Source organism: Silene latifolia, chromosome Y, assembly GCF_048544455.1.
Source record: "Silene latifolia isolate original U9 population chromosome Y, ASM4854445v1, whole genome shotgun sequence".
In the NCBI taxonomy this organism is placed as follows: domain Eukaryota; kingdom Viridiplantae; phylum Streptophyta; class Magnoliopsida; order Caryophyllales; family Caryophyllaceae; genus Silene; species Silene latifolia.
In genome coordinates this window covers 393,028,220-393,049,214 of record NC_133538.1, presented here as the reverse complement: position 1 = coordinate 393,049,214, position 20,995 = coordinate 393,028,220, and the positions used below count along the sequence as shown (strand labels likewise).

General features: G+C 37.3%; 1 protein-coding gene across 1 annotated transcript; it reads right to left on the bottom strand.

Moving 5' to 3' along the window:
• Positions 1-19,794: 19,794 nt before the first annotated feature.
• LOC141632092 (uncharacterized) lies at positions 19,795-20,577 on the bottom strand. The gene has a single exon (XM_074444671.1). The coding sequence runs from the start codon at positions 20,575-20,577 to the stop codon at positions 19,795-19,797; it is 783 nt and encodes a 260-aa protein (XP_074300772.1).
• Between the last annotated feature and the right edge of the window lie 418 nt (positions 20,578-20,995).

Sequence of the window (20,995 nt, the reverse complement as noted above, 5' to 3'; positions counted from 1 at the left end):
TATCATTAGCTCCTATTTGAGACCTATTCATATTGTATCATCAGAAAAAGGGATCATCATACATTCATACCCATTAACAATACTCAAAAGACTTCCGACTTTCCCTTCTACTTACATGTTTTTCTAAAATAGCATTTTGTTATAGATCTGAATTTTTTTTAGTATTATAATATTTACGTTATTTTTTCCGGGTGTTTTGCAGGTTATCTTATAGTAATGAGGTCATCCAATAAAATTGTCATGATAAGGAGCAAGAATCGAACTATTATTGAAAATACGTATTTTGATATCGACAAGATGTAGATAAAGAATTACTATGCATAAACAAAAAAAAAACACAAAAAAAAAAAAAAAAAAAAACTCGAAGATGGGTTTATCAAACGTCCAATACTACTACGAGTTTGTTAATAATCATACAAAGAAAATTCGAGTTGAATTCTAGCAATATTACCGAGTTCAGTTATTATGAAATATTTTTTTAAATTATTTATTTACCTTTGTTTAAAGTCAATATGAGAGACAACTTTTGAAACGGGCTAAATATCAAACTCTACATGAAGTCGTCCAAGCATAACGATAAAATATCAATTAGATAAGCAATTGGATCCCATCATACAATAGTAGATTAGTAGTAAACGTACGGAATTAAAATTTATCAAGATCAAGATCATGATCATAGCAATTAAAGAAGCCATTGTATAATTGCCTACTAAAGGAAGAGTACGAGAGATTGTAGACTTTAGTCAAGTTTAGGACTCCATGCAACAATAAATAACTTATGCTATAAATTTCTACAACAGACTGATATAGTTATGCTTAATTATGGATGTCAATATACTTGTGTTAAGATTATTTTCCTTCTTTATAAACGTATAATTATGTTAAGAAGACCAAGTTATTATCGTCGTAATCTTATCTACAAATCTAAACTCAAAATTTGAGGTACCAAACAGTAAGGATCCTCTATCCTATTTGGTGTCCAGTACGTAGCAAGGTACGATACTTCTACTAATGTTGTCCTGCCTATACATTACTACATACGTACTCCGCTAACTCCGTACTAATGTTGTCCTGCCTATACATACTCCGCTAACTCCCTATTGTTGTACTACCTGTACACAATTACGTACCCCATATCTCCACTATTTCATTTAATGTGATCATTTACAAATTCCTAATTGGATTTCATTTGCAAGTTTGCTACAGGTGTACATTAGATATTGCATCATGTTAAATAATCGTTTGATAGTAGATTATATAACGATAACATGTGTTCTTAGTTGACAAAATTATAAGGCCCGAAAAGCCCAATTTAGCCCGATAAGCCGGGTTGGGCCGACTATTTAAGCCCGTAGTCTTGGCCTGACCCGACCAACCCGCTCAAATGGGCTGATTTTGAAAGGTAGGTCGGGCCCATGATCAGCTCTACATAGTTGTTCATTTGATTTTTAAGACGAATTTGTCGTATTAAAGGAATAATTTGTCGTGTTAAAGCAATAAGGGATGCTTTGTTCAGTATACCTGATATTAAATCACCTGGACCAGACGGGTACACGAGTAAGTTTTTTAAGGATGCATGGGGAGAGGTAGGGGGAGAAGTGATTGGAGCATTCAGATTTCTTCACTCGAGAAGAGATTATTGACACAAATCAATGCCACCACCCTCACCTTGATACCAAAGTGTGAGAGACCTCGAATATTACTCGGTTCAGGCCTATAGCATGTTGCAATGTTGTGTACAAGATCATCTCTAAATTGCTATGTAATAGGCTTGCAGATGTGCTACCAAAGATTGTGGACCGAGAATCGGGTGCTTTCATTCAAAACAGGAGTATTCAGGAGAATATATTAATATGCCAAGATCTTATAAGGTTGTATGAGAGACCAAATGCTTCACCTAGATGCTTATTTAAGATTGACTTGCAGAAGGCATATGATACAGTGGAGTGGCAATTTGTGGACCAGTTACTGAGGATGCCGAAAGTTCCTAATGGCTTCCATAGCATGATTATGCGTGTGTGACCACCGCCTCCTTCTCATTATCTCTCAATGGGGATATGTTTGGCTTCTTTCAGGGCAAGAGGGGGCTTAGACAAGGGGATCCACTCTCCCCCCCTCCTCTTTACCCTGTGTATGGAGTATTTAACTAGAACCTTGAAATATGCAAATTTGCCAAATATGACTTTCATTTCCATCCAATGTGCAAAAATCAAAGATTGCTTTGCCCGATGTTTCTTGATGATGTGTTGTTATTGAGAAAGGTGACACTACCTCTATGATCTTTTTTTACGGTCCTTCTCCACCTTCTCAAAAGCATCGGCCTCAAAATTAGTCCCGCTAAGTCCAATGCTTACTTTCGAGGAGTGCCTCGATCACATTAAGACCGATATCTTAAAGATATCGGGTTTTGTTGAAGGTGTTCTCCCATTTAAATACTTGGGTATGCCTATCCAAACTACAAGACTTAAGATCTCGATTTGTACTTGTCTCATTGAGAAAATTTGTGCAAGGATTCATAACTATGGAGCAAGAAAGTTCTCTTATGCAGCGGGCTTGTGTTGATTAAGTCGGTCCTAAATACCCCGCACTCTTCTCGGGCCTCGATGTTTGTCCTCCCAAAGGGCATCATTAAGAGCATAGAAGCCATTTGTAGAAACTTTCTATGGGAAAATGGCACAGAATATAGGAGGGTCCCTTTAGTGGCTTGGGACAAAATATGTAAGCCTAAGGAAGAAGGAGGATTAGGTCGAAGGATCGGGAGGTATGGAACAAAGCAATGGTGGGTCGTCTGGTGAACTGGATTGCAGAGAAGAGAGACTCCATATGGGTGCAGTGGGTACAATGTAATTATCTCGGAGGGAGGGATGGTTTGAGTACAATCCTTCAACTAACTCTAGCCTGGGTTTGGAGGAGGATTTGTAAGGTTAAGCAAGACTTGGCTCAGGGATTTGTGGATGGGGTGTGGGTGGTTCAACCCACGGGGTACACTCCTAGTGGGTCGCTATGAGTGGCTCAGAATGCTAGTCCACCCGCTGGCCGGAGTAAGGTTGCGTGGAACAGTTGGGCACTCCTAAGCATCAGTTCATGGGATGGTTAGTGGCACATGAAGCTATGAATACTATGGATAAACTGATAACTTATGGGATGGATGTTGATGCTTCTTTGTACTTTATGTGGTCAAGCGAGATGAGTCCTTGGCTCATCTTTTCTTTGATTGCCAAGATATAGCAGACGAGTGATGCGAGCAATGCAGCGAGATCCTTTGGGTGCGGCTTTCCTATGGCGATTGATTTTATGTGGTGGGCTAATAGAGGAGGCACGTTGTTGTTGAGAAAGGAGTTCGGGTTGCGTTGTTCTTGGGGGCTCTATATGCTATCTGGTTCCAGAGGAACAAATGCAGGAATGAAATGGTCTTAATGCACCCTAGAGAGGTTGTTTTGCAACTAAATGATGGTATGAAGGCTAGAGTTAGAGGAAGAGGGAGGGAGAATTTGAGTGCTAATGATGTATCTTGGCTATGTCATAAGAACCTTATGTAATTAAGGATTTGCATTTCATGTAAATCCTATATTTTTGATATATATATACTCACATTTTATCAAAAAAAAAAAATAATTTGTGGTGTTTATTATAGTCTTCCTTTAGATTTACGTATGTGCATTAGTGCATGCCATTGATATCATTTGTGGAGTTAGGAGTGTTGTTTAATGGAAAGTTAACCCTTATATTTAATAAATTGAACATATTCAAATTTTCGAATGACCGTACAATTGACTGAAACACCTCAAAATGTAATAGGTCAACAATTGACCGAAACAGAGAGAGAATTATTTTGAGCTTATTTTGTTTTTTATGAAGTCATTTTGGTTCAACTTCTTTATCAACCAAATGATGCCTTACTGTGTAAGATTAGTCTGAACTATTCGAGTGTTGTCAATGAAATGTATAGGGGTGCGTAATTCGGTCATTTTGGAGTGGTAATAGAATGAGTAGTCAGCTTGAAGTTGGAGTTCGCATTAAGTCTATTGTAAACGAGACTTGAAATTTGTAGTGGTTATTTTGAAACTTGGAATTAAATGGTGGTTCAAGAGACAGAATATTACAAGTGGCCCGTGCATCGCACGGGCATTAAATCTAGTTATGTTGTAAAGAAGGAGATATTATGCAGCTTGGACAAAACTACTACGGAGTATATAAGAAGCATCAATGATCATTTCAACACACATCCTACGACCTTACAAGCAATACAATAACAATATTTAGATAAAATACTCTATATCGTTCCCATTTACGTTATTATTCTCCAAATATATAGTGAAACCTCTCCTGACTTGGTGCCCGTGATTTTTTCCAAATTAAAAGGATTTTCCACGTACAAAACCTACTGTCTCACTCGTTTATTTTATTTACTTTATTTTTCTTACATTTACATTATATCCTACAGTCTTAAACAAGGTAGACGAGTTAGTTAACCCTCCAACAAACTCTACCCTGACCTGATTCAGCTTTGTGCAGAATCCACCCAAAACACTTTTTAATTTTTTGCATTAAGGTTTGTTTACGACTGTCAGCACTATAGGGATATTCTGGGGCTGTGCTCTTTTCCAGTTTAGTACGTACAATGTTTTTTTGGTTTTTGTTCTGAATTTGATTCAGTTTTTAGTTAGTTTGGGTCTTTTAAGTTGTTGTGTAGGTCGTCAGTTTAAAAATATTTGTCGAGGGGTGTTTTGTTTGCTGTTAGCTTTTTATGGACATTCCTGGGTTTCTTTTTGCCTAACATTCCAATTTCGGGATCTCTTAATGCAGGATTGACTCCTGATCTGTGTTATACCGTTGCAGTGTTGGTATTCTTGACGATTTTTCCGCCTATGATTTCAATTTTTTTATCCAGATTATCATACTCTCTCTTATTGCTTGTTCTCGCATTCTTCATGGTTTTTTATTATGCTTCATTATTTTTTTGCTTTGGGGTTTGTTGACCGCTGTCGGCACTATAGGGATATTCCTGGGGCTGTGCTCTTTTCCAGTTTAGTACGTACAATTTTTTATGATTTGTGTCCTGCTTTTGATTCAAATTTTAGGTAGTTCAGCCTTTTAAGTTGTTGTTTAGGTTGGCGTTTCAAAATATTTGCCGAGGGGTGTTTTGTCTACTGTTGACACTATATGAATATCCCTGGGGTTGGACTTTTGTTCCAATTGAGATTGTCCATTTTTCCCGTTTATTTTTTTTTTCTGGTTTTGATTTTATTTTTATGTATTCCGGTGTCTTAAGATGTTGTGAGGTGGTTAGACTATCATCAGCTCGCTGTCTCTGTTCCGTCCACTTGTCGGGAATATCCACTATTTTACATTCAGATTTCCATCTTACGTAGTGATTTTGTTCATTTCTTTGTAACTCGTTGTATCTTTTCCCTTTGCATTTTGGAGTGAAAACCTGTTGTGCGGACCTCTGGGTGCCTGCTTTGGTATGTGTCCGGTTTCATTCTCTGTTTCACTTGGCTGTTCTCATAATCTTTGACCTATTTGCTCTATTTAGTATTTTTTGTTTTCTGTTTTAGGTAGGCTTGGCTCCCGCTGGCACTATAGGGAAACTCATGGGGCTAGACTCTTTTTCAGGTGAGTATATCCGCCTTTTAATAACCCTGATCAACTGATTTTGAAATTTTATAGGTGGGCAGGACTTTCATGCTGTGGTTTAGTTGACCATCGGCGTTAATTCTTTTGCATGTTTTTTAATGATTTTATTTGTAACTTTCCCTTTCGCAAGGCAGACATACGTAGTCATGGTACTTCAGTTGGGTGTTACAAAGAGAGAACTTGGGTGAACTGTAACTTTCCCTTTCAGGTCTCACTTTCTCTTTTCTTTCCTATTCTCGGAGTTTTAACGCCATGTTTCTTATTTAGGCTTTTAATTATTTTGTTTGCTTTGGTTGTTTTGTTTACTATTGGCACTATAAGGACATTCTTGGGGCTGGGCTCTTTTACAGTTTGGATTCTGCATCATTTTATTGTCTTTATTCCCTTTTGCAGCTAGGTCTGTTGATTCTCAGTGTGGAGCTGTGGGGATGTCCGAACTGGCATGTTTCAGGTCTCACCTTATCTCTTCTTGCCTATACTCATAGTTTTAATGCCACGCTTATTATTTAGGCTTTCAGTTTTTTTTTTTTGCTTTGAGTTGTTTCGTTTGCAGTTGGCACTATAGAGGCATTCCTGACTGCTGAGAGTTTCTACAGTTTGGTTTCTACACCATCCCATTTTTTTGGATTTTGTTCTGAACGGTATTATTTTTTCACATACGCATTTTACTTTTTCACATACATTTTTTTATAAGATTTCCAAATATTACCCTCCACTAAATTAAATAACCTAAATTTCCTCTTTTCAATTTCTCCTAAAACCTAATCAAATTCCTCCCATTTTCTTCAATTATGAATCTTAACTCTTATATCGAACAACTAGTTAGATCGTTCTATCAACAAATGGCCCTAATTTTTAGTGGATTAAGTTGATCTAGTCATTTTTCTTTATTAGGGTTAATTTTCAATTAGGATATTGATTTAAGAAGGGGCATGGTTGCTGCGAAATCATCACTGCTCCCTGAATGGATTGAACAATCGATCTCGGTGCTCATCTGCGCACGTTTTCTTCAATAATTAATCAATTACCCAGAAGAAGAATCAAGTAATTGGCACACCAAATTTCTAAATAAAAAAAAATCATTATGTATAGAATCATGAACACCATAAATAATTTCGATTAAAACTCATCTGCACATATCGCAACCCAAAATTATACCCGTCTCAACAACTGAATGATATTCACTTGGGGATGTAAATTTGTTCAACTTTTATGGAATTAACGAAAGGAATTATGGAAATTAAGCATTCAAAGGTTGGTGTGGGAGGTAGTGTAGTCTATTCTTCATTAATTAATTAATGAATTCTGGGACAAAAGGAACATGAGAGAAAATGAATTGAAAAAATGAGAGGGATAAAATTGGAGAGTGCGTAGGTGAAAGAGTAAAATACGTATGTGAAAAAGCAATACCCGTTCTAAATTTACAAGCTTAAATTGAAATTTTTCCGTTTCTTTAGCCTTACTTCTTTATTCAATTTCTTTTAATGTAGTTTGGGCTCATGACCTATGTTATGCGGTCGCAATGTAGGTATTCCTGACGTCTCTCTCGCCTAGCCTCATCCTTATTGCTTGGTTCCAGTTTTTATGCCAATACTAGTTTTTGTACCCGTACAGTGTAGAGGTGGCGATGTAGGGTGTTAATCAAAGTAGATCTTATGTATACATCTTTTTGAGTGGAGGCGTAAGATTAATTCATTAGTAGATTTTAGATAAACTTTTAAAAAGTTATTTTGTTAATGCATACTCATATTAGTATAGTTAAATCTCGCAATATATTTATAGTAGTGATCGAGATCCACCGCCAGACGCACCACCGCACCCAACCCCTCCTTTCTAATGGACCACAACCTCCCACTCAACTTATATCTCAGCACCCCCCGTACCAACCAACCAACCAATTGATATCTCATTAGTCACCTCCTCGATTGAACATCCCCTACCCCCTCTTGTCTTCACCATCGTGTACGCTCCCTCACACCGTCCCTCCGACATAACTACCATCCCCTGACCCTTACCTATGCGTGACCCCTAACCCTGACCATACCTGTATGAAACCCAAGCCCATTTTACCCACTTATCGCAACCCCTCCCCTATCATAAGATTCACAACCTCTAATCCCACCATCGACACAACCCCTTCATATCTTTATCCAAGTCGTCAAATACCAATAGTTTTATTTCTTTTCTTTTGTTTATTATTTTGACACTTGTTTCACAACATTGTTCATCATTTTGTCATGTAACCAAAAAGTTCAACTTATTTCGTTCCATTGAATAGTTTACGTTTTCTATTTTAAGTTGCACCTGTTCCATTTGATTGTTTACGTTTCCTTATATGAATTTCTTTTATCAATTAAACGACCCACATACCCTTGTCTACTTTTGTAGCTTTTGGTGTGGGTGACAAAAGGTGTGAGACTCCTATGAGGGTAGTTTTGTAAGTACACTAATTCTCATTTAAGACGACATTATTCGTCTTAAGTTTAAGATGGGTCAAGTTTCATACCACTTGTTGCTTTTACCGAATAGTGTCGTCTTAAGGGAGAATTATTATTGTAGGTATGCATATGAAAAGTAAACACACCCACTTTCTTAATATTTGTGATATTTATGCAGAAATAAACGTAAACAATTCAATAAAAACGGAGGATGTATAACCTTTCCCACTATCATGTTTTCCACCATTTACTTTTTTTTTTTTTTGAGATTTTTTTTTCCACCATTTACTTATCCTTTCATTTTTCATGCCAAACGAAGTCTAACTACAAAATATACACAAGTATTCCCACCATTTCTGAAATACCTTTTGTATTCAATACCATATAAGATTTTAAAAGCCCTATTCAAAATTTTGCTTCTCGTATATTTGTAGATATAAACAGCCTTAATGGTCTTGTCCTAAAAAGATTCCAAATGACGTAATCCATAAAACCCTTAAAATAGCAACCCAAAATTTACATGAATAAAGCCACTCTAAAACAATTCATCAACAATGAAAAATACAATTCACATGAGTAGATATCATCCCACCCTCACTTGACCAAGTCTCGTAGGAGACGATCTCATAATAAGTTTATTACGAAACCATCAATTGTAGTAAAAATGGTAATATAGGAGTTAAAAAACCAAGTACTAATCATGAATAAAGGTAAAATAGCTACGCTTATTATGAAAATAGCCAGATAGGTATGTAAAAAAGTGTCATTTATACTTACCATCAACAATAAAAAGGTCACAAAAAACAAACGAAATGGTAGGGAAAAGTTGTCTCTCATTAATAACTTAGTAAGAGATCGTCTCTTCTAAGTTTTTGTGCACTGGTATTTTGACCTTGAAATTATTGTCTCACTACTCGGTGTCAGACTATTGTTTATTTTTATAATTTGAAACTTAAGAATTTATCAAAATACCGAACTATTATGAAATAAATATTTGGTACTATATATGGGGTTTATCTCATCATGATTTTATTATGAGACTATTTCATTCGATATATTGTGACCTTCGTGTTGCTGTTTATTAACCCGTAGTATATATATTTTATAACTATATAAATAATGACGTAAGTATTCACCTTATTATTGTAGTCTTGTGGAGTATGTAGACCATTTTTATTATGTACTTCATCCATTTTCATATGATGTATCCATTTTATTAAAATACTCCACTCATATATTCAACAAATGGGTACATCATATGAAAACGGAGAAAGTGCCATTTTAAATATTGATATAATTTTACACCACCTTAATATGTACACAAGAAAGTCATTATTCTCACTTCATTTCTTTAAATAAATGGGAATCGAAAGAAATCAGTTTTCTCTAATTCAACGTATATAAACTGTTACTATTACCTTTGTTTCTCTACTCATAAAGATTTGTTCATATTCAACTTATATGGAAACGTTTTTTTTTTTTTACTTAGTTCAGGAAAAAAATGTGTAAAATTTTCTTTGAATATTTGAATATCTTTCAACTAATTAGTAAACTAAATTATGCAAAAATCAAAAAATCAAGAATTGATGTAAATCAATTTTCTACAGTATGATGTAATCTTGAAGGAAAGTCATAACGTAAATATGGGGAGGAAGCGAATATTGATCATATTGGAAACGTACGGATTAATTGATTATCATAATCAATCAATAGCCTTTAATATTCTTAACTTAAATAAAGAATGCTAATTAAGGACTTGATTAGTTATTTTGTATAACGGTTTTTCTAACCTATGCCCACTAGGCATAGGATAAGAAACCCAAAAAGGAAAGTAATAAATGTATTTTCTTGTAAATAAAAGTAAAAATAATCGATATTGCAATTTCCCATAAAAATATCATTTATTTTTTTCCTTTTTGGGTTTATTATCATATGCCTAGTGGGCATAGGTTAGAAAAACCGTTTGTATAATAATTGGATAGCAATAATATATTTGTATAAAATGATAAGATTCCGGGTAGTCAAATATATCCCGGATATCAAGGAGTATAAAATGATAATATCCTGGATTGTGTTTGTTACTCTTATTAGAATATTCAATGCACATTTGAAATTATTGTTACTGTGATTTCCTAACATGTATTAGGAAAGCTATTTAGCAGTGTTAGGAATTTGTACGTGATTGCCTATATCAATATTTTTTTTATTTTTATAGTTTTTATATTTCAGCAAATGACACGTGGCGTAGGAGTAGGAGTAGGTGTTGACACGTGGCGATCAAATAGGATGTTGGTTACATCTTTAATATAATATATGATTTTGGAAATTATTATGCTTTCAAATTTGTTTGCTTTAGTATCTTTTGACAGCTATTGGCACTATAGGGATATTTCTAGGGCTATGTTATTGATACCGTCATCAGGTACCAAAAATAAAATACCTAGTTACACTAACAGAAACTAGCAGTAAGTAGGGTCGATCTCCACAGGGAGGCGGTCACTATCTACTTGTCTATTCGGTCTATCTACGTCACAGTTGGGGGTTTTGAATTGAATAAAACTAAATTAAACAAGATTAAGGGAAGTGAATTAATGATAAGAGAAATTAATAAGAAAGAGAGAAAACTAGGATGTCGGGTTATCAACGAACGTCAGTTAATTAGAGCTAAGGTCACAGATTAGTCGATATGTTGGTCTAAGGGGCAACAAATATCTCCTTCCGGTCTCAATTCGCCCTAAAATACTATTAACTTAGCTTCCGCCCTCACTAAAGCATTCTATTGTTCACTGCAGGTCTCACCCTTACCAAGGTTAAAAAGGCTAAATGCATCGATTCAAATAGCTAGATACAATTATAAGCAGTAGTTAACAACAAAGACATAACAACAACAAACGATCTATAAACCAAATTAGCAATTAACATCGGTTCATTGACTCCCCTGGATCCTAGCAGGGGAATTAGCTAGACATAAATAAGGGAAAGGCAAGAACGAAAAGTAAAAGAATAAAAAACATCATAAATTAAGAAGAGAATAAGGAAAGAGAATTACTAAGGATAGTCCGGAAAAGTAGAGAAAGAGTAAAAGGGAGAATTACAGATTAAGAGATCCGGAAAAGAGAGCAGAACAATCGTTTCACAATAAGGAAAAGAAAATTAATGTATGAAGTGGTGTGTTAACCTCATGTCGTCTTTCCTATTTATAGGAAAGACAATTATTAACCTAATACGATATTAAAACCTTGCGGAAGATAGAAAAGTACTCGATCGAGTGGTTTAAAACTCCTCTATCGAGTAAATTATAGCAAAACCTCTCGATCGAGTAGAAAAACTACTCGATCGAACACTATCTAAAATAAGCAATTCGATCGAGGACTTAAACTACTCGATCGAACACTATTCTACTCGATCGAGTGGTTCCAGCGCATAATTCCTACTTCGCGCACTGAATTTCAAACGACTGCCATTTCTTCGTTACTTGGGAAAATAGGGCGTTTCCAGTGGAGTTGGAAAGCTAAGAGGACAAGCTTTCATCTCCAATTGGAATCAGCTGAAAATCAGTTGTATAACTCGAGATATGGCTCTTCAAAGTAGGCACTAGCAATTTGAAATTCTTCCTTTGCTCGCCTAGCTGTCTTACTCCTTTGCGCATCTCAAAATAGTAGTCTTAAGGCTCCGACTCAACTCATCTCTTAAATGCATGCATAAGGACATGTTTTAGAATTGATTACGCTCCTTTCCGGTTCATACCTGTAAATAATACAAGAGAAACCAAAGTAGACAATTCGGGGGACATTTGTAGCTAAACACTACACAAATGCATAGAAATGCGTGTACATGAAGTACGAAATACCTTTATAAAATGAACGCATCAAATCTCCCCAAATCAAACATTTGCTAGTCCATAAGCATACTATATGCGAAACTAATGGAAAAGAAAAGAAAACTCAGAGTTAGCTACAACTTGTCTGCTTAAACCAATTTAATGCAGTCAAAAATTAACAGTTATAGCAACAACAGTCAATATGCAAACGAGTTATAAGATGTCCATAAATAAGCTGACCTGTCGACCTTGCAAGACCATTAAAATCGGACTCTCACGGGTCACTCTTCTCTCATGAAGCAAAGGGTGAATTATATATGTATAAGAGAGACAGAGAAACAGTCACTCACCTAAACTGCGACCTACATAACATGCATGGAACAAAAATGATAGACGATTCAAGTACTACACATACATTCTAACCAACAATGTCCGTCACAGTCGAGGGCTTACAAATAGTATGGAAAAGTGAGGTTCAGGTGAGAAAAGGCAAAATAAATTATGGAAATGTAGAGGTAAAAGCGCCAAGCTAGTTCCTAAACAGGACCATATAAGACCGTCTGAATCTCAACTGACTGAAAAATAAACACAAGTGCCCTTCACTGGCACGCATCTCACTATCCAAATACACTATCTCCTCAAAAAAATGTAAGAATAAAACGAAGGAGTGAGACCGTCACAAGATAGAAATGAACGCAGACGGTCTCAAAATCAACTCAAAACAAAATTCCTAACTTTCTTCCTTTTTCTTTCTCCTGCATCACGTGTGTTTCTTTCAATTTTTCTCCTTTTTTTTTTCTTTTTCTTTTTTTTTTTCTTTCACACGGATCATTTTTTTTCTTTCATCCTTCCTTTATTTCCACCAACTCCATCAATACACACGGGCCAAACTCGCAGACGGAACAAACATACCGCAAAAGACGCACTAAACTAGCTTGACTAGGCAGGCTTAGTTTTGGATGTAGCTAACGGGTCAAAAAGGCTAAATTTAGCTTAAGTGGAGCTAAATGGGTGAAAATGTAAGAAAATGGGAATTTGCAAGCACCTCCCTGCATGTGACACCGACCACAAACCCGAATGTATGCAATTGACAAGAAATCGAATTTCATAAACGTGCAAAAGTAATAAACATGTTATGCAAGGAGTACTACTCTCAATTCCTACATGAATCGGTCATGAATGTCACCAGTTAGATAGCTCTAAAACTCAGAAATTGTAAGTAGGTTGCCAATTTATCAGGTCAAGTCTAAACAGTCAGCTAAATTTTTGACATTAACTCGTAGATATGCGCAGGACTAAACTAATAAATGTCAATTAGATGCAAGGCTCAAGTAAAAATGACAAGTTAATGTGCAGTTTCATCATGGAAATCTACCGTTCCGACTCAACCTATATGCAAAAATAAACGTGAATTTTTTTTTTTTTTTTTGATTTTTCGTTTTTTTTTTAGAATTTTTTTTTTGGAAAAATAAAGAACAATGCATACGAAAATAGCATGAATGCAGTAAGAACAACATGTAGACGCAGATATAGATGCATAACCTCCCCAAACCAAACCGTACAATGCCCTCATTGTACCCAAAAATAGGGAAAGGAAATGCAAACTAAAAAGGAGAGCGAAGATGCGGAAAACTTACAAGATAACGCGAAGTAGGGACCTCCCGAAACCAGCTAGCAACATGGGAGGTCATAAACAGCTGCAGGACGTCGTCACAGGAAGCGAATCAAGGCAAACCAACTCGATCGAGAAAGAAGATTACTCGATCGAGTGTAATGGGCTGTAGAAGTGTTCGATCGAGAAAGTAGGGCACTCGATTGAGAAGACACATTATTAAACACACAACAAAAACCGAAACGTTAGAAAAACAACTAAAAAGCGTAAATTCCGGGTTACCTCCCGGATAGCGCTAGTTTCAGACAGGTCCCAGCTCGACCTTCTTTACTTCCTCCAGCCATCCTGATCTATCCCAGTCAAAACAGCTCAAAGCGCGCAGTAGCCGATCAAACAGTTGCGCATGTGCTACACAAAACTGTAAGTAGCACCATAGTATAACAGTAGCATAAGAAAATAAAATGTACAAACGTTTAAGCCTAACAAATTTCCTATGACAGCTCCTAAATTTGTCCACAAAATAAAGGAGCTCGGGAGCAATTAATAATAATCTAGGGCAACGTTTCAGATTAACAAATTTCGGATGGTGAATCATTATCAAATTATCTAACCAACTGGGAGGGGGTATTGCATTGAAATACGAAGCATAAGTCAAATGAGGTAATGTACTATTTATACAAATAATAATATAACTATCGTCTACTATCTCGGTTTGGTCGCTCTCAATGATGGAATCATTGACAAAGGAAGATATTACCTCTTCCGTGCTCGGAGCAATTACCGACTCAGTTGTCTTCTCGTCACCCTCCTCGGTGGATTCCGTCTCGTAAATCGCAGCCTCAAGCGCATCCAGCTCAGCTTTGAAAAGGGGAGACTCACCATAACCGTTGTCATCATCACAATTGTCATCTAAAATGAACCCAAGTGACAAATCATTGCTCGCCCTGGCCAAATCAGTCGATCGAGTAGAATTGTTACTCGATCGAGAGCTTTCCTCTTGATAATCACTCGATCGAGTACATGAATCAGCTCGATCGAGTACTTCCTCAAAGCAGTTATTCGATCGAGTGGAATTTTCTGTTCGATCGAACATTTCCTCAGTTATTTCACTCGATCGACCGTTATAATCCATTCGATCGAGTGAAAGTTGTTATTCAGTGCATAAATCTTCGTGTGAAGCGTCATTATCTGATAGATCATCGTAATCCGAGTCATCCAAATCATCAGCAGCACTGGGCAACGCGGGTCCTTCATGGGAAAGACCACTCTCGGTACAGGTAACGCATACCTTCTCTGGTTGCCTAATGTTTGACTCAGCAACTAACAGAGCTATTTCAGACCCAAGCTCATCAATTTGCGCGCAAGTATGTCTATCATGTTCTTGCAATTGGAGTGAAAGTGCATTCACCAAAGATTTCAGCTCAGCAATCTCTTCTTTCCGTTTATCAGGAGGAGGAGCTTGTTGTTGCGGTGGCCAGACAAACGGAGGCTTGTGATAGCCTCATTGATAAGGTGGACGTGGCGGCGCAATTACAACTGTTTGACTAGCTTGTCTACGCCGCTTGAACGCATAGACCTCGTCATTTCCCGCTAAGCAAACAGCTGGCAGCACCACATCTCCCACAATAAACCACCTGCTGCGCCATATAATGGAACATAAGTGGAGGGTCAAAGGTACTCAAGCCTTCCCTTTGACGATCTTTTACCTAGAACTGTCTAGGTATGACCTATAGGACCTATCAAAACAGCACTAAAGAAAAAGATGAGAACGGCCTCAAGGAATAAATCCCTTGAGGCTAAAGACAGACAAAATTAAACAAATAAATAAAGTAGTTGCCTCCCCGGCAACGAGCCAAAATTTGATACCGTCGTCAGGTACCAAAAATAAAATACCTAGTTACACTAACAGAAGCTAGCAGTAAGTAAGGTCGATCTCCACAGGGAGACGGTCACTATCTACTTGTCTATTCGTTCTGTCTACGTCACAGTTGGGGGTTTTAAGTTGAATAAAACTAAACTAAACAAGATTAAGGGAAGAGAATTAATGATAAGAGAAATTAATAAGAAAGAGAGAAAACTAGGATGTCGGGTTATCAACGAACATCAGTTAATTACAGCTAAGGTCACAGATTAGTCGATGTGTCGGTCTAAGGGGCAACAAATATCTCCTTCCGGTCTCAATTCGCCCTAAAATACTATTAGCTTAGCTTCCGCCCTCACTAAAGCATTCTATTGTTCACTGCAGGTCTCACCCCTTCCAACCTTTCGGTCCAGGTCAAGGCTTACCAAGGTTAAAAAGCCTAAATGCATAGATTCAAATAGCTAGATACAATTATAAGCAGTGATTAACAACAACAAACGATCTATAAACCTAATTAGCAATTAATATCGGTTCATTGACTCCCTTAGATCCTAGCAGGGGAATTAGCTAGACATAGACAAGGGAAAGGCAAGAACGAAAAGTAAAAGAATAAACATCATAAATTAAGAAGAGAATAAGGAAAGAGAATTACTAAGGATAGTCCGGAAAAGTAGAGAAAGGGTAAAAGGGAGAATTACAGATTAAGAGATTCGGAAAAGAGAGCAGAACAATCGTTTCACAATAAGGAAAAGAAAAGTAATGTATGAAGTGGTGTGTTAACCTCATGTCGTCTTTCCTATTTATAGGAAAGACAATTATTAACCTAATACGATATTAAAACCTTGCGGAAGATAGAAAAATACTCGATCGAGTGATTTAAAACTCCTCTATCGAGTAAATTATAGCAAAACCTCTCGATCGAGTAGAAAAACTACTCGATCGAACACTATCTAAAATAAGCAATTCGATCGAGGATTTAAACTACTCGATCGAACACTATTCTACTCGATCGAGTGATTTCCAACGCATAATTCCTGCTTCGCGCACTGAACTTCAAACGGCTTTCATTTCTTCGTTACTTGGAAAAACAAGGCGTTTCCAGTGGCGTTGGAAAGCTAAGAGGAAAATATTTCATCTCCAATTGGAATCAGCTGAAAATCAGTTGTAAAACTCGAGATATGGCTCTTCAAAGTAGGCACTAGCAATTTGAAGTTCTTCCTTTGCTCGCCTAGCTGTCTTACTCCTTTGCGCATCTCAAAAGAGTAGTCTTAAGGCTCCGACTCAACTCATCTCCTAAATGCATGCATAAGGACATGTTTTAGGCTAGATTACGCTCCTTTCCGGTTCATACCTGTAAATAATACAAGAGAAACCAAAGTAGACAATTCGGGGGACATTTATAGCTAAACACTACACAAATGCATAGAAATGCGTGCAAATGAAGTACGAAATACCTATATAAAATGCACGCATAAATTATTTTCCAATTTAGCGTGACCATTTCTTTTGTTTGTTGTTCTGAATTTACAATCTTTTATTGGTTATAATTTTATTACGCTTTTCAATTTTTCACTTTGGGTATTTCTTATTGTTGTAGGCACTATAAGGATATTCCTGGTGTTGTGTTCTTTTCTAAGTTAGTATGTCCAATTGTTTTGATTTTTTATCTGAAATTTTAAGCTTTGATTTTTTATTTTTTTTAGATTATGCTTTTACATTTTTCACTTTGGGTATTTTTTAATTGTTATTGGCAGGGATGTTCTTGGGGCTGTGTTGTACTCGAATTTACTGTGTCCAAATTCTTTGATTTTGGTTCTGAATTTTCAGGTTTGTGTTCATTTATTGTTTGTACCATGCTTTTAAATTTATCACTCTGGGTGTGTTTTGGTTTCTGTTGGCACTATAGGGGTATTGCTGGGGCTGTGTTCTTTTCCAATTTAGTATGTCCAATTTTTTAAAATTTTTGATGTAAATTTCCAAGCTTTTAATGTTTTTTGTTTTTTATGTTAGTTGAAAATTTACGCTTTGAGTATTTTTAAATTGCTGCTGTTAGTTTGATCGAGAAACAGAGAGGAATATTGTGGGTGAAATTGTGATTGGTATTATGAGGAGGTTGACATCCAATATATAGTACAATAATAACTTATTGTTGGAAACAAATGCCTAACAATCAGGAAGATATATTGACTAATAATGGGTCAATATATCAAGCTAATATTTGGCCTAAAGTATCTCCTACAATATCGTCTAACACCCCCCTCAAACTGGAGCATGAAGGTCGAGAATGCCAAGTTTGCGCAGAAGATAGTGAAATTGACGAACACCCAAAGGCTTGGTAAACATATCAGCAACCTGCTCAGTGGTAGAAACATGAAATGGAGTGACAAGGCCCTCTGTAATTGCATCCCTAACAAAAGGACAATCAATTTCGATATGTTTTGTACGCTCATGGAAGACGGGGTTTTGAGCTAAATGTATGGCAGACTGACTATCGCAATGCAGCTGTATATGGGACGATAAGGGAACATCCAAACTGGTAAGAAGACCTTTGAGCCACTTAAGCTCGCAAACGACCGCGGCCATAGACCTGTATTCGGCTTCGGAAGAAGAGAGTGAAACAGTGTGCTGCTTTTTCGTCTTCCAAGAGACGGGCGAGTCCCCTAAAAAGACAAACCAACCTGTCACCGAGCGACGAGACAAGGGACATTTACCCCAATCAGAATCACACCATCCAGATACCGACAATTTGCTATCAGACCGAAGCAAAATACCTTGACCAGGACTCCCTTTCAAGTAGCGAACGACACGCATAGCAGCTTCCATATGAGCTTCACGTGAATTTTTCAGAAATTGAGAGAGGACATGAACCGAGAATGATAGGTCAGGTCGAGTAACTGCCAAGTATACAAGACGACCAATTAAGCGTCGATAACGCTCGGGATCAATTAAGAAAGCGCTAGTACTAGTGGCAAGCTGATGATCGACTTCCATAGGGGTAGAAGCAGGCTTGGCACCCAAACATCCGGTCTCACTGATAATATCGAGAGTATATTTTCGTTGATTAAGAAAAATACCTTCGGTACTTCGCGCAACTTCAAGACCAAGAAAATACTTCAAGGGACCTAAATCTTTCATCTTAAAGCAACGATTTAAATACCCCTTAAAGTCACGAACAACTGGACTATTATTACCCGCAATAACAAGATCATCAACATAAATTAGAACATATAAACGTACCTCATTTTTGGAGTAAGTAAAGAGAGAGTAGTCTGAATACGATTGACTAAAACCATAAGCACGCAAGGCCCCGGCTAATTTAGCAAACCAACAACGCGGAGCTTGACGGAGTCCATATAAAGATTTTTTTAGTCGACAGATTTTCCCATCATGACCACGGCTGAAACCCGGAGGAAGTTTCATGTACACCTCTTCATGTAAATCACCGTGAAAGAAGGCATTATGCACATCCATTTGTTGTAGCTCCCAATTTTTGACAGAAGCAACAGCAAGAAAAGTACGGATGGTGACCATCTTAACAACCGGTGCAAATGTTTCCCGATAATCAAGACCTTCGACTTGATGATTACCAAATACAACAAGACGGGCTTTCAACCGTTCGACGGAACCATCAGATTTATACTTAATTTTATATACCCAACGACAACCGAGAGCTTTTTTATTGGGTGGTAAATCAGCTAGTTCCCATGTCCCATTAGATTCAAGAGCATTAATTTCATCTTGCATAGCTTTACACCACCCCTCATCACGAACCGCAATTTTAAAAGACGGAGGTTCAATATTGCGGTAATAGCAGCAAGAAAGGTGCGATGCCTACTAGAAAATTTATCACAATTGACAAAATTAGCTAAGGGATGAAGAGTACCTGAGGGTGACGAAGGAGATTCCGGTGAACTTGACGGAGATGGACTGTTTGTTGTATCCAGAACGTAATCACGCAAACGGGAGTTTGGAAATTTCAACCGATGGCCTCGGCCCAAATCAGCAGGAGGCTCGACAACTGGTTCAGTGGCAGAGGAACCGGCAGAAGCAGAGGTAAGAGATTCGCCCGAAGTCTCGGTGTTAGGCGACAGGGTCCTGGAATATGGGGCCCGTCAACAGGGGACTCTGGATGTGACTCGGGTGTAGTGGGTGTAGTGGAGAGGTGCGGGTCAGAAGCAGGGGACTCCATATTTGGATTATCATCAGGATATATTAAATCATTAGGGTCCAAGAAATTATTTACGTCACCCATCTCAGCGAATGGAAAACAATCTTCATAAAATGCCACATCTCGAGAATAGAATATTTCACCGGAAGCAATATCGAAAACTCTCCAACCTTTTTTATTGTGATTGGTATTATGAGGAGGTTGACATCCAATATATAATACAATAATAACTTATTATTGGAAACAAATGCCTAACAATCAGGAAGAAACAGCAAAAACCGCCACAGTGGTAACGTCAGCGGGTGGAGCATCGTCCTGAAGGAGACGCTCAGCCTGTAAAACCGCGTGATATCCGCGATTGAGGGAAGGCAGGGGAACCAATTGAAATTGTTGATTCCTAAGAGGACCATACAAACTACGATCGAGACCCATAAAAAATTGATGGAGTCTCTCGTTGTCTTGCCGTTTAATCGCATTAGACGCTATATCACACAAACAACGACCACACTTACAAGAGAAAGGAGGCTCGTGAATAGCAAGAGCATCCCAAAGAGTTTTTAATTTGCCATAATATTCAGTGACGGACATACCTTTGAGTTGCTTGCAATTACCGAGATCCGTCTTGAGCGAGTGAATAGAAGTGTCATCAATTACAGCGAAGCGTTCTTCTAATTCTCTCCACAAGACAGAAGCGTTTTCAACAAAGGGGACACTGGAAAGAACAGAGGGCTCGATCATGTTACGAATCCAACGAACCACTGTACAATGGGCTACCTCCCATTGTTCGAGCATCTTTGCTTCAGTCGGTTTCTGGATAGAGCCATCACAAAACCCGAATTTACGATGAGATTTGAGCGACATCCGAATATCACGACTCCAATCTTCATAATTGGAACTCGTCAGAGAAATGCTAGAGATTTTAATCCCTGGAATATCGTGGGATCCGAGGTAAAATGGAGATAAATGATCAATTTTGAATTCGGGGGTGGAAATTAAAGGTTGTTCAATGTGTTGGGGTTGCTCGACATCATCACCAGCCATGGTGAAAGATCAATTAGGTTTTTTTTTTTTTTTTAGAAAGGCAATTTTAGAATTGGGGAGAAAAAAATATCTGGCTTGATACCATGTTAGTTTGATCGAGAAACAGAGAGGAATATTGTGGGTGAAATTGTGATTGGTATTATGAGGAGGTTGACATCCAATATATAATACAATAATAACTTATTGTTTGAAACAAATGCCTAACAATCAGGAAGATATATTGACTAATAATGGGTCAATATATCAAGCTAATATTTGGCCTAAAGTATCTCCTACAATATCGTCTAACATGCTGGCACTATAGAGATATTCCTGGGGCTGTATTATTTTCCAATTTGGTGTGTCCATTTTTTTTATTTTGGTTCTGAAGTTTCAAGCTTTTTATCCATTCTTTTTTTAACTATGCTTTACAAATTCC